We start from the raw sequence: 14011 nt of genomic DNA, 5'->3' as shown, positions 1-14011 counted from the left end.
TGCGCCACAACTACTGAGCCTGCGCTCTAGAGCCAGCGAGCCACAACTACTGAAGCCCGCATGGCTAGAGCCCACGCTCCACAACAAGAGAAGCCACCACAATGAGAAGCCTGCGCGCCACAACAAAGAGTAGCCCCCGCTAGCTGCCACTAGAGAAAGCCCGAGCACAGCAACGAAGATCCAGTGCAGCCAAATATAAATAAATAAATTTATTTAAAAAAATAAATGGTTTTGAGAAAACTGCATATCCACATACAAAAGAATGAAGCTGGACCCCTATCTCGCACCATATATAAAGATTAACTCAAAATGGATCAAAGACCTGGGCTTCCCTGGTGGCGCAGTGGTTGGGAGTCCGCCTGCTGATGCAGGGGACGTGGGTTCGTGCCCTGGTCCGGGAGGATCCCACATGCTGTGGAGCGGCTGGGCCCGTGAGCCATGGCCACTGGGCCTGTGCGTCTGGAGCCTGTGCTCCGCAGCGGGAAAGGCCACAGCAGTGAGAGGCCCGCATACCACAAAAAAAAAGGATCAAAGACCTAAATGTTACAGCTAAAATTATAACTCTTAGAAGAAAACACCCGGGAAGGCTGGCTGTACTAACCACTTGCCTCAGAAGGAATGTAAGCAGAGTACCTTAAAAGTTGCCTGCATTTCACACCTGAGTAGGGCTCAATTAGTGGGGCTTACTGGAAGTTTTATAGGACATGGCTGTTGGAAAAATATGTTAACATAAAACATGTTAAGAGGGGGCTTCCCTGGTGGCACAGTGGTTAAGAATCCGCCTGCCAATGCAGGGGACACAAGTTTGAGCCCTGGTCCATGAAGATTCCACATGCCGTGGAGCAGCTAAGCCTGCAAGCCACAACTACTGAGCCCATGTGCCACAACTACCAAAGCCCGTGTACCTAGAGCCCATGCTCAACAAGAGAAGCCCACGCACCGCAACGAAGAGTAGCCCCCACTTGCCGCAACTAAAAGAAAGCCCGTGTGCAGCAACGATGACCCAACACAGCCATAAATAAATTAATTAATTAAAAAACAAAAACATGTTAAGGAAACACATGTTAAATCTGTCCCATGGACTTTACATCTGCTGCTCCCTTAGGCTAGAACATTTCTCACTTCACTCTACCCTCAGTCTTCACCTCAATAAACTCACTGATTCCCATCTCAGCTTAAACACCACTCTGCAGAGAACCTTCCCTGATCCCAAATATTAGGTAAGACCCCCTGCCCTGTCACATACTTCATAGCACTGTGAATGTCTTCATAACACTGAGCAGTCTTATATTGTGATTATTTGTCCAGTATCAGTCTTCAGATTCAGAGGCTGAATCTTTTCTTTGCACACCTGTATCCCCAGTGCCTGGCACAGAGCCTGGCACATGTTAAGTGTTAAATCAGTATCTGTGACTGAATGGATGGACTCCTGCCTTGGCCTGCATGCCCTCTGCTTCCCCCCACCCTGAGAATTCCTGAGCCTGCATACTGTTGATGAAGGGAACGGGAGGGTTAGCTTTCAGGCCAGAGCAGCTCACACCCCACCCTCCCGTCTGTGCCCCTGAGGAAAGAGGTAGAGAATCAGAGAGTCACCTTGTTGTAGGCCAGGCTAAGGTACCTCAGCTCTGGGAAGGGCAGGGCCAGCGTCTGGTTCCTCGCCTTCGGTGATTTCACGGGAAGAATCTCGAATATGGGAGGAAGCGCACATACCTTGGTTGTCTTAGAAGGAAAAGAAAGTCAAAGTCAAAGTGCCCTGGTGATAAGAAGTGGGCCAACAGACCCTTCCCAGGGAGTGTGGTAGAAAGAATGACCATTCTACAGAGGCTGGGTCAAAAGAGACGTCCAGGGTCCTAAGGGGCGACATCATCAAGGGCCCAGAGTTCTGGCTCCAAGTTTCCTATGTCACATGGTGAGCTAGTTCTCTGGTACGCAAAGTTCCAGTTTCAAGTTCTCTGAAGCCAAAGTACAATACAGCAGTGTACCACTGCTGAGGCTCTTTGCTCTCACCTCTCACTTTCTGCCCTATAGTGGCTTATCCTGAACTTGCCCCTCTATACGGTTGGGTTAAAATTTCTCCAGAAGGTGAAAGGGTGGGGCTTGCATTGTTAAGGGGACTTTTCCTAGTGAGGAGACAGAGCAGGAGTGACCTGAGCCTTGAACACCTGCTCTGATGGGCTAGTCCACATCCTACAGTGGAGGCTCTTAGTTCCGAGATAAAACGACCGCTAAGTCCTGGACAATTTCCGGCAGGCTGTGGGGCCTGGGTGTGGCCAGTGCATCTGGCTCATTTGCAGCGTCATGGTCTCTCAGCACAACTCAGCCTGCCTTAGGGTCAACATGTTTGATCAAGTAGAAAATGAAAGTCACTGGATTAACCATCTAACCAGGGTAGATGCTGGGCTAATGACTGGGTTCAGATGAACTAGATTCATCTAAGCTCCATTAATTGCTGTGTAATCTCGAGCAAGTCACTTAAATTTCCTTTGCTCATTCAATAACCATTTGTGGGGCACCTACTTTTTTTTTTTTTTTACAGCAATTCCTTTTTATTTATTTATTTATTTATTAAGTTTTTGGCCACACCCCATGGCATGTGGGATCTTAGCTCCCCCGACCAGGGATCGAACCCACGCCTCCTGTGCTGGAAGGCAGAATCTTAACAACTGGACCGCTGGGGAAGTCCCTGGAGCACCTACTATTGGCCAAGTATTTTTGTCCCCTCCTGGGGCCCAACCTGTACAGCCACAAGTGAGACGGATAAGTCATGGGTGACAGTAAAACAAAAACCAGTGGCGGTGCTTGGGAACTCTCCTCTCAAGGAAATCCGAATGCAGTCTCCAAGAGGCTGAGTGGAATGTGGTGGGGTCTGGTAAGGTATCTCCTCAACTGTGCAATTCCCTACCCGGAGCGAGGCTGTGTGAGCCAAAGTGGGCAAATCAGACTGGAGCACAGAGAAGAAAAAGCCAGACAGGCTTGGGGGTTACCTAGCCCTGTCCAGGGGGCCGGAATGTCCTGATCTGAGGGCATGACTGGCTCTGCCGGGGACAGAAAGGGCCCTGTCTTAGAGTGGGATGTATCTGACAGTGACAGAGAGGCCGCTAAACGTTTCAACCATTCAACTCACTCTCCAGATTCTCAGATGCCACACAGTTGGGATCTGAGCACTAAGCAACCTAATTCTGTGGCCACAAGCCCCTCTATCCCTTATGCATGCGCTTGTGTGACCTTGCTGCTCCTCCCATTCAGACGTGGAGTCTGTACCTCTAATCCCTTGAAACTAGACTGGCTGCTGTATAATAAAGAATTTGTCTGGTCTTTGTCTTGGGTTCTTGGCACTGACCTTCTAAAACCCTTGGAATCTCCTGAGTGATAGGAATGTCTTTGTTATCCATGACCCTTGGATCATACCTGAGTTCACGCTAACGAGATGACTTAGGATGGCAGCTGGCCATACTATAAAGACAACCATGTGGTCAGAGGATTGGAGTTTGAGCCAGCCTGACCTCTGGGGAAGGGAGAGGGGCTAGAAACTGAGTTCAGTCATGTGGCCAATGGTTCGATCAATTGTGGCTATGTAATGAAACTCCAATGAAAGCTCTGGACACTGAGACTCAAGCGAGCTTCCTGGTTGGTGAACACATCAGATGTGCTGGGAGGGTGACACACTCTCATTCCACAGTAAGAGGGCAAAGAGGCTCTGTGTTTCCAACCCTCCCAGCCCTCATTATGTGTCTTTTTATTTGGCTCGTCCTGATTTGTATCCTTTATAGTCAAACTGTGATTGTAAGTATAGTGCTCTCCTGAGTTCTATCTATGAGTCGTTCTAGCAAATTATTGAACCCGAGGGGGTCACTGGAACTTTAGAATTTATTGCCAGTAGGTCAAGTAGCCTGGGGACCCCCAAACTTGCAGCTAGTGTCTGAAGTGAGGGCAGTCTTATTGGGGACTGTGCCCTTAACTTGTGGGACGCATGCTAATTCCAGGTAACTAGCATCAGAATTGTACTGCAGGAATATACTGGCCTTATGACTTGCTTTGACCAACAGAAAATGCCACTGTTTGAATTTCAGAGCCTTGCTCTCTTGGAACCCTGATGCCACCATGCTGTAAAGAAGTCCAGGATGAAAAGACAACAAAAGATGCCAAGCCTGTGACACCAAGGATTAGACCCCAGATGGTGGTGTGTTTGGCCAGGATCACTCTAGCTTTGGGGTTTTTTTTGTTTTTCTTTTTCACTCTAGCTTTCGGGCAGGGTCTCTTGTTAGGAAGGTATTGGGCTTCATCCTGGTGGCAGCCTCACTTCAATGCCAGCTTGATCACGTGAGGTAGCAACCGTTACTACTGAACAGCATCTGAGACCAATGGAAGCTAGTCTGTGGGCAGTGTGAGGTCTGGGACCTGTCTGTTGAGTCCGCTGCTGCATCTCCATAGGCCAGCTTAGTGCCTGGAACATGGTCGGTTCAGTGAATGGGCCTCCTCAGTGTTATATATGTAAATGCCTCTCATGGCTCCATTAACCTATTTTGGTTTATTAAAATTAATGTTTTGACTCAAGGATGCAAATATAAAGTAGGCAGTTCCTACCTCTGAGGTTGAAAATCCAGGATAAGATGAGAACACAACCTCTGAAATAGAAGAGAAACAGAATGAAGGTTGGTGAGAGCACTAACTGACCCCCGGAGAGGCCAGGGTCTGGGTCTACCACCCATTGTATGCAGCAGGGTACCTCCTAGAGGGAGTACTCATTGGCCCTGAGCTTCAGTGCTAACTGGGAAGAGGAACAGCTGTGACATGTGTCAGGTAATAAGCCCTTTGCGCTTAGAAAAAAATTCAAACTCCTTGGCCAGGCTTTTGAGGTCCTGCCTGATCTGGCCCCTGCCTACTTCTCTAATCTTATCTCATGCTACCCTGCCCCTCACTCACTATATTTCAGCCACACTGACCTTCTTCCTGACTTTGCAACATGCAAGCTCTTTCGAGTCTCAGAACTACTGGGCAGTCAGTATTGGTCAGAAGGCAAACCAACTGTCTTCGAAGAGAAAAATGTATATAAAAGATAGTCTGTCAGAGGATTTGAAAATAGTATTTGTTATATTAGTATAAATAGAGTGTGTTAAGACAGTGAATTCAGGAGAGATAAGTAACTAAGGAGGAGGCTGCAGAGTGATTTCATTCTTGGGATCATCAGACTAAGATGAGCCAATAAAGAGCTCAGTTCAACCTAATAAGGCAAAGCATCTGCTGGGACTGGATCCTGTGCAGGGACCACTCACCTTTGCCCTGACTAATGGGATCCCTTCCACATGTTAATGATATTAGGCAGGGAAGGTTACATTTAAATGAAATAAGCAATAGTATGGGTGGAACATCACACAGCATAAACAACTCCTATGACAAGGGTCTGAAAGGAATTTGGGAAAGGTTTGTGCAAGGAACAAAGTAGGAGTTAGCTGAGAGATGGGCCGTGGTCACAAGTGTAGGTGCTAAGCAGTGATCTTCTGGGCAGATAGAGAGCCCCCATATCTAGAAAGATGAACTGAGGTGCACTCTATCCAAACTCACGTCCTGGCCCTCCCCAAAATTACAGGAAGCAACTCCAGAAACCAGAACGTGCATTCTAAGTTTCAGACTGGAGACTGTTCAAGAGAAAGATGCACAATCAAGCACTTCCTAATGTCTGAGGAAAATTAACAATATGAAAGAAAGTTATGAAATATAAAAGAAGAACTAGCATCTGAAACAAACAAAATTTAACCGAAAGAATAAAAACTTTAAATAGAATAATTAGTGTCCTCTAAGGAATTCAAAAGGCTATTTCATTCTAGAACAAAATCAGTCATTATGAAAGAGAAACTATTAATAATTTTGTAATTTTAAAGTATGATAATCAAATAAAAGATTTAATAAATGTGTTGTACAGAAGAAAAGACCCACTTGAAGAGCTAATTCATAAAATGGAGAATGGAAAGGGGATAAGAAAGAAAATTTTTCCAAGATGACAGAAACCATCTTGGAAAGAATACAAAGTATCTAACGGGATAAACAAAAAAGAACTGCACACCCAGATGCATCTTACTCAAATTTCCAAAGGAAAAAATGGAAATCTTAAGAGATTCCAGGGAGCAAAAATAGGTTTCCTACAAAGGGATGGGAATCAGATTAATGTCAGACTTCTCATTAGCAGCAATGGATTTAGAAGGCAATGGAGTAATATCTTCAAAGTTTTCAGTAAAAATTATTTTAAGGCTAGAGTTCTCTATTCAGCAAACTAGCATTCAAGTATGATAACAAAATAAAGGTAATTTTGGATATTTTATGGGCTGAGAAAAATCTACTCTATGCAAACCCTCTTTGAAAGAATCATTCAAACAGCAAAATGAAAAGAAATACAGAATAGGAAACTATCTTTGTGACTATGAGAAAGGGAGATACTTCCCAAACAAGAACCCAAAGGCATAAACCATAGGATAAAATTGTATAGATCTGGTGTGATGGACTGAACTGTGTCATTCCCCGCCCCCCACCCCGCCAATTCATATGTTGAAGTCCTAACCCCTAGTACCACAGAATGTGGTTGTATTTGGAAACAGTGCCTTTAAAGAGGTAATTAAGGTTAATAAGGTCATTAGGATAGCCCTAATTCAATATGAAAGGTCTCCTTGTAAGAAGAGTAGATTAGGACATAGACAATTCAGACAGAGGGAGGACCAAATGAGGATACAGCTAGAAGGCAGCCTTCTATAAGCCAAGAAGAAAGCCCTCAAAAGAAACCAAATCTGACAACACCTTGATCTTGGACTTCTAGACTCCAGAACCATGAGAAAAGAAATATCTCTTGTTTAAAACAAACAGCCTATGGTATTCTGTTACGGCAGTCTTAGCAAACTAATACATTTAGGTAAATCAAAATTAAGAACTTCTCTTCAAAATGTCATCTCTACCATTACAGATGAAGTAAACAGACAGGTGATGATAGAATAAAAGAAGAAATTGAAAATATTAAAACTATCAAGGGATATGAAATAGCAATTCATAAAAGTTGAAAACCAAATGGCTAAATGAAGAAATACTTAACATCAAAAATATTTAGAAAAATGGAATTTAAAACAATGAAATATCACTTTATACCTACAAAATAACAAAACTTAGAACAATTAAAAAGTTGGGGAATATCAAGTGCAGGCAAGGTTGTAAGGAAACAGGAACCCTGATGTACTACTGGTGTGAGTGTACACTAGAGCCACCATTTTGAAGAACCACCAGGTGGCCCTTATTTAAACTACTTATGCATATATTCTGTGATCCAACAAAACCACTCCTAGGTAAATATTCCAGAAAAACTCTGGCACAGAGGTATATGCAAGAAACATACACAAGGTAGGCGACCTAGGTGTCCGTTAGCAAGGGAATAGATGAATTAAAGTGTGGTTAGAGCACAGTGTGGAATATTAAGCATTAGATAAAAGGAAAGAACTGGATGGGCATACAGCAATAAGAACAACCTTAAAAACAGCGCTGAGTGAAAAAACTTAAGTAACAGAATGAGCTCAACAGCATATTACCATTATATAAGCTAAAAACACATTACACACAAAATATATACTTAACAAGATACATCCATATATCCAGGAAAATATATCCAGCAAAAAAAACAGATACTTACATGAAAATAGGAAATGGGGGTAGGGATTAAGAATGAAGGAGAAAAAATAAAATAGGGCAAGAGGAGCTTTATAAAGACTAATGGTTAAAGTGCTAATAACCTGAGTTTTATTATTATTTTTTTTGTGTGTGGTACACGGGCCTCTAACTTGTGGCCTCTCCCGTTGCGGAGCACAGGCTCCGGACGCGCAGGCTCAGCGGCCATGGCTCACGGGCCCAGCCGCTGTGCAGCATGTGGGATCTTCCCGGGCCGGGGCACAAACCCGTGTACCCTGCATCAGCAGGCGGACTCTCAACCATTGCGCCACCAGGGAATACCCTGAGTTTTATTATTAAATCAACTCTCTGCTCCTAAGTTATACACAGACACACAATAGGGAATGTAAGAAGGAGGAAGATCTGAGATATGAGCAGCTGTGGTGAGTACAGAAGTAAGTAAAACTAATAGTTCAATCTTTCAGTATAACTGTTGATGTGTAATTAAAAATAATTAAAACCAGTCAAATCATTATTAGTGTTTATTACTTTATGGGAAGTGATGGGGTAGGGTGGAGTAGGTAAACATATATTAAGATTTTTTTCTTATTAAAGAATAACACTTGAATTTGGTTGATTCTAGGTATTGATAGACAAAGGTGAGTTTAAATATGTGGATTAAAAGGTCTAGGGTAACTACTGAAATGGAAATGAGATGTATAACTTTAAACAACTAGGGAAAAAGTAGAATTAAAAGAAAACTCATTCAGTGCTCACAGGAGGCACAAAAGAAGGAGAAAAACATGGTAAATAGAAAACATATGGAGAAGGAAATCAAGATGGTGGAGCAGAGGGACGTGGAGCTCACCTGCTCCCACAACAGTTCTCACAGAATACCTACTAAAAGCTGGCAGAAGATCTCATACAACCAAAGCTGCAAGAAAGATCCCCATGTAACCAGGCAGGAGCAAGGGAAAGGGAGAAGAAGAGGAATTGGGATGGGACCTGCATGCCTGGGAGGGAGCTGTGAAAGAGGAAAACTTCCCTTACCCTGGGAACCTCCTTCACCAGTTGGGAGGTCTGCCAGGACACACAAGGAGATTCAGAGCCCCAAGAGGAGAGTGTGGGAGCTGGCCTGCAGCCCCACAGTGTAGAGACTGACCAGCACAGATGGTCCTGGCCACGCTGCTGCATTTCCCAGCCCGAGACACGCGCCTGCTGGTGTGTGTACTGGGTGCTGAAACTTGGGCTTCAGAGAACAGACCCCGGGAAAGGACTAGGTTTGGCTGTGCGGAGACAGCCCGAAGCACCTGGAGCATGGCCCAGCCCACAACTGGGGGCACATGCAGGACAGAATGTGAGTCCAGCAGAGGAGCCCCACTGTCAACACGGGAAAGGAGGGGCATGGGTCCACCACAGCAGACTTATTGTCAGTGTGCTCACAGCAGGTGTGGCTCTGGTTGCTGCAGGTTCTGTGCACTTGGTGGGCCCATGGGCAGATGCACGCCTGAGGGATGTCTGAGCTGATTACCGGCAATCCCACTGCTGGCGCCTGGGATGCAGCTCTGGTGGGTTCTCACTGGCGGGTTTGGGGGCCAGGACTGCACACACAGGCCTGAGGGCCATCTGAACTGACTATCTGTGGGCTTAGGGGACACAGCTCCTGCAGGTTTATGAGCCAGTGGCTTTGTGAGGGCACATGAATGCCTAAGGGACCTCTGAGCTGAATACCGGAGCTCCTAAGCAGAGGAGACCACCCAGGACAATGCCAGCAACAGTGATCTTTGTGGGCACTCAGGGTGGCGGGTGGCATCATAGAATCACACGTTCTGGCAGACAGCTCCTAGGGAAGAACACTCAGTGGCTCTTTTCCCAGTAGGAGCACTCCAGTCCCACTTACCTCACACCACAGCTTAGAACCGGATCTGGGGGCTTCTACTCCAACAGCTGGGGAGCAGACCCTGCCCCCAACAGGGCTGAGACAACCAAAGAGCAAAGAGGAGGCCCCGCCTAATATCCAGTGCAGGCTCTGGTCACCACAACACCAAACGCACCCCCTCTATCACGGGGACAAAGGCCAGCAGACCCTTAGGAAAGATGTGGCAGGCATCCATACTAAACACAGCCCTTGTACCAAAAATACTGGACACAAGCAGGCTACACAGGGAGGCTCCCACATGAAAACAGCCCTTCAAGACCACAGTAGATAACTGTTTCTCCTAAATTCATAAAGTCTGAGATATACAAGAAAAATGAAAAAGCAGAGGAATTATTCCCAATTAAAAGAACAAGAGAAATCCCCTGAAAGAAAACAGTGAAACAGACCTCTGCAGTCTACCAGACCCTGAGTTCAAAAAGGAGGTAATAAAAATGCTGAAGGAATTAAGAAGGGCTATGAATAGAAATGTGGATCACTGTAACAGGGAACTAGAAACTATAAAGAGGAGCCAATCAAAATTAGATAACTCAATTGCTGAGATGAAAACTGAGCTAAAGGCGATGAACAGCAGGTCAAATAATGCAATAGAACAAATAAGTGATCTGGAAGGCAGAATAACAGCAATCCACCCAATCAGAACAGCAGACAGAAAGACAATGGAAAAAAAAATGAAAGCAACATATGAGATCTATGAGATAATATAAAGCATGCCAATATATGCATAATAGGAATCTCAGAAGGAGAAGAAAGAGAAAGGAGATTTAAAATGTATTTGAAGAAATTATGGCTGAAAACTTCCCAAACCTAAAGAAGGAAAACAGATATCCAGGTATAGGAAGCACAGAGGGTCCCAAACAAGATGAACCCCAACAGACCTACTCCAAGACATACCATAATTAAAATGGCAAAATTTAAAGTTAAAGAGAGGATTCTAAAGGCAGCAAGAGAAAAACAAAGTCAGTTACAAGGGAACCCCACAAGGCCAGCAGCTGATTTCTCTACAGAAACTTTGCAGGCCAAAAGGGAGTGGCAAGATATATTCAAAGTACTGAAAGGGAAAAACCTGTAACCTAGGATACACTACCCAGCAAGATTATCATTTAGAGTAGAAGAATAGATAAAAAAATTTCTCAGATAAGCAAAAACTAAAAGAATACAGCAATACTAAACATATCTTAAAAGAAATATTGAAAGATCTTCTCTAAACAGAAAAGCAAGAATATATAGGAAAGGGAAAATCACAATAGAAAAGGTAAATATATAAAAGGACTGAAGATCACTTAAATAAGCCAGTATATAGATTAAAAAAACCAACCAAATTATATGAAAGCAATTATAACTACAGTGAACAGCAAAAGGATAAACATGAAGATATAAAATAGGACATCAAACTCATGAAATGTTGGGGAGGGGAGTAAGAAAATCGAGATCTTTTAGAATGTGTTTGAGCTTATATGACCACCAGTCTAAAGCAAGTAGATATGGATTAACATACTTGAAAACCAGGGTAACCACAAATGAAAACATACAATAGATTCACAAAAGCTAAAAAGAAAGGAACTCAAGCATAATACAAAAGAAAGTCATCAAACTACAAAAGAAAACAAAAAGAGGAAGAAATGAACAAAGAAGAAATACAAAATTGACTGGAAAACAAAAATTTAAATGGCAGTAAATACATACTTATCAATAATTACTTTAAATGTCAATGGACTAAATGCTCCAATCAAAAGAGATAGAGTGGCAGATTGGATAATAAAACAAGAACCTACAATATGCTACCGACAGGAGACCCACTTTAGGGTGAAAGACACATACAGATGGAAAGTGAGGGGATGGAAAAAGATATTTCATGCAATGACATGAAAGCAGGGGTAGCAATACTCGTATGAGACAAAATAGACTTTAAAACTAAGGCCACAAAAAAAGACAAAGGATGCTATATCATGATAAAAGGATCAATACAAGAAGAGGATATTACACTTGTTAACATATATGCACCCAAAATAGGAGCACCTAAAGACATAAAACAAATACTAACAGACATAAAGGGAGAAATTGATGGTAATACAATAACAGTAGGAGACTTTAACACCCCACTGACATCAATGGACAGATCTTCCAGACAGAAAATCAATAAGGCAACAGAGATCCTAAATGACACAATAGGACAGATTTCATTGATATCTACAGGACACTACATCCAAAAAAACCAGAATACACATTCTTTTCAAGTGCACAGGGAACATTCTCCAGGATAAATCACATACTAGTTCACGAAACAAGCATCAACAAATTTAAGAGAATACAAATTATTTCAAGCATCCTTTCTGACCACAACAGTATGAAACTAGAAATCAACCACAGAAAGAAAAATGAGAAAAAAGCAATTACACGAAAACTAAAAATGAGAAAAAAGCAATTACACGAAAACTAAACATGCTATTAAAAAACCAATGGGCCGACAGTAAAATCAAAGAGGAAATAAAAAATATCTCAAGATAAACGACAATGAAAACACAACCATACAAAATCTATGGGATGCATCAAAAGCAGTTTAGAGGAAAGTTCATAGCAATACAGGCCTTCCTCAAAAAAACCAAGAAGAAAGATGGCGGAAGAGTAAGACACGGAGATCACCTGCCTCCCCACAGATACACCCGAAATACATCTACACGTGGAACAACTCCTACAGAACACCTACTGAACGCTGGCAGAAGACCTCAGACCTCCCAAAAGGCAAAAAACCCCCCCACGTACCTGGGTAGGGAAAAAGAAAAATGAACAAACAGAGACAAAAGGATAGGGACGGGACCTGCACCAGTGGGAGGGAGCTGTGAAGGAGGAAAGGTTTCCACACACTAGGAAGCCCCTTTGCGGGCGGAGACTGCAGGTGGTGGAGGGGAAAAGCTTCAGAGATGTGGGGGAGAGCACAGCAACAGGGGTGCGGGGGGCAAAGCGGGGAGATTCCCACATAGAGGATCGGTGCCGACCAGCACTCCCCATCCCAGTCCAAGAGGCTTGTCTGCTCCCCCGCCGGGGTGGGCGGGGCTGGGAGCTGAGGCTCAGGCTTCGGGTCAGAGCGCAGGGAGAGGACTGGGGTTGGCGGCGTGAACACAGCCTGCAGGGGGTTAGTGTGCCACGGATAGCCAGGAGGGAGTCTGGGGAAAACTCTGGACCTGCCAAAGAGGCAAGAGACTTTTTCTTCCCTCTTGGTTAACTGGTGCACGAGGAGAGGGGATTAAGAACGCTGCTTAAAGGAGCTCTAGAGTCGGGCGTGAGCCGCAGCTGAAAGCGCGGACCCCAGAGACAGGCATGAGACACTAAGGCTGCTGCTGCCGCCAACAAGAAGACTGTGGGCGAGCACAGGCCACTATCCGCACCCCCCTTCCAGGGAGCCTGTGCAGCCCACCACTGCCAGGGTCCCGTGATCCAGGGACAACTTCCCCGGGGGAACGCACGGTGAGCCTCAGGCTGGTGCAAGGTCACGCTGGCCACTGCCGCCACAGGCTTGCCCCACACTCCGTGCTCCTCCCTACCCCCGGCCTGAGTGAGCCAGAGCCCCTGAATCAGCGGCTCCTTTAACCCGGTCCTCTCTTGAGCGAAGAACAGAGGCCCTCCAGCGACCTACACACAGAGGCGGGGCCAAATCCAAAGCTGAGCCCCTGGGAGCTGTGAGAACAAAGAAGAGAAAGGGAAATCTCTCCCAGCAGCCTCAGAAGCAGTGGATTAAAGCTCCACAATCAACTTGATGTACCTTGCATCTATGGAATACACGAATAGACAACGAATCATCCCAAATTAAGGAGCCGTGTGAATGAAAGGCTCTTGGTGCTGCAGCCAGGAGTTAATGCTGTGCCTCTGAGGTGGGAGAGCCAACTTCAGGACACTGGTCCACAAGAGACCTCCCAGCTCCACATAATATCAAATGGCGAAAATCTCCCAGAGATCTCCATCTCAACACCAGCACCCAGCTTCACTCAACGACCAGCAAGCTACAGTGCTGGACACCCTATGACAAACAACTAGCAAAACAGGAACACAACCCCACCCATTAGCAGAGAGGCTGCCCAAAATCATAATAAGTCCACAGACACCCCAAAACACACCACCAGACGTGGACCTGCCCACCAGAAAGACAAGATCCAGCCTCATCCACCAGAACACAGGCACTAGTCCCCTCCACCAGGAAGCCTACACAACCCACTGAACCAACCTTAGCCACTGGGGACAGACACCAAAAACAACGGGAACTACGAACCTGCAGCCTGCAAAAAGGAGACCCCAAACACAGTAACATAAGCAAAATGAGAAGACAGAAAAACACACAGCAGATGAAGGAGCAAGATAAAAACCCACCAGACCTAACAAATGAAGAGGAAATAGGCAATCTACCTGAAAAAGAATTCAGAATAATGATAGTAAGGATGATCC

The 14011-nt window shown here is 44.8% G+C and overlaps 1 protein-coding gene across 1 annotated transcript in view; it reads right to left on the bottom strand.

Annotated features, from left to right (window-relative positions):
* XRRA1 (X-ray radiation resistance associated 1) overlaps positions 1–14011 on the bottom strand; it is an 88364-nt gene that overhangs the window by 26070 nt on the left and 48283 nt on the right. Inside the window, exons 11-12 of the mRNA XM_024762006.1 lie at positions 4585–4625; positions 1594–1719 (exon numbers count right to left, since the gene is read on the bottom strand). Coding sequence (XP_024617774.1) covers positions 1594–1719; positions 4585–4625 — 167 coding nt within the window. The remainder of the gene's footprint in view (positions 1–1593; positions 1720–4584; positions 4626–14011) is intronic.

This window comes from Neophocaena asiaeorientalis, unplaced genomic scaffold (assembly GCF_003031525.2).
Source record: "Neophocaena asiaeorientalis asiaeorientalis breed wild unplaced genomic scaffold, Neophocaena_asiaeorientalis_V1.1 scaffold263, whole genome shotgun sequence".
Lineage (NCBI taxonomy): Eukaryota > Metazoa > Chordata > Mammalia > Artiodactyla > Phocoenidae > Neophocaena > Neophocaena asiaeorientalis.
This window is presented reverse-complemented; position numbering and strand designations above follow the sequence as displayed.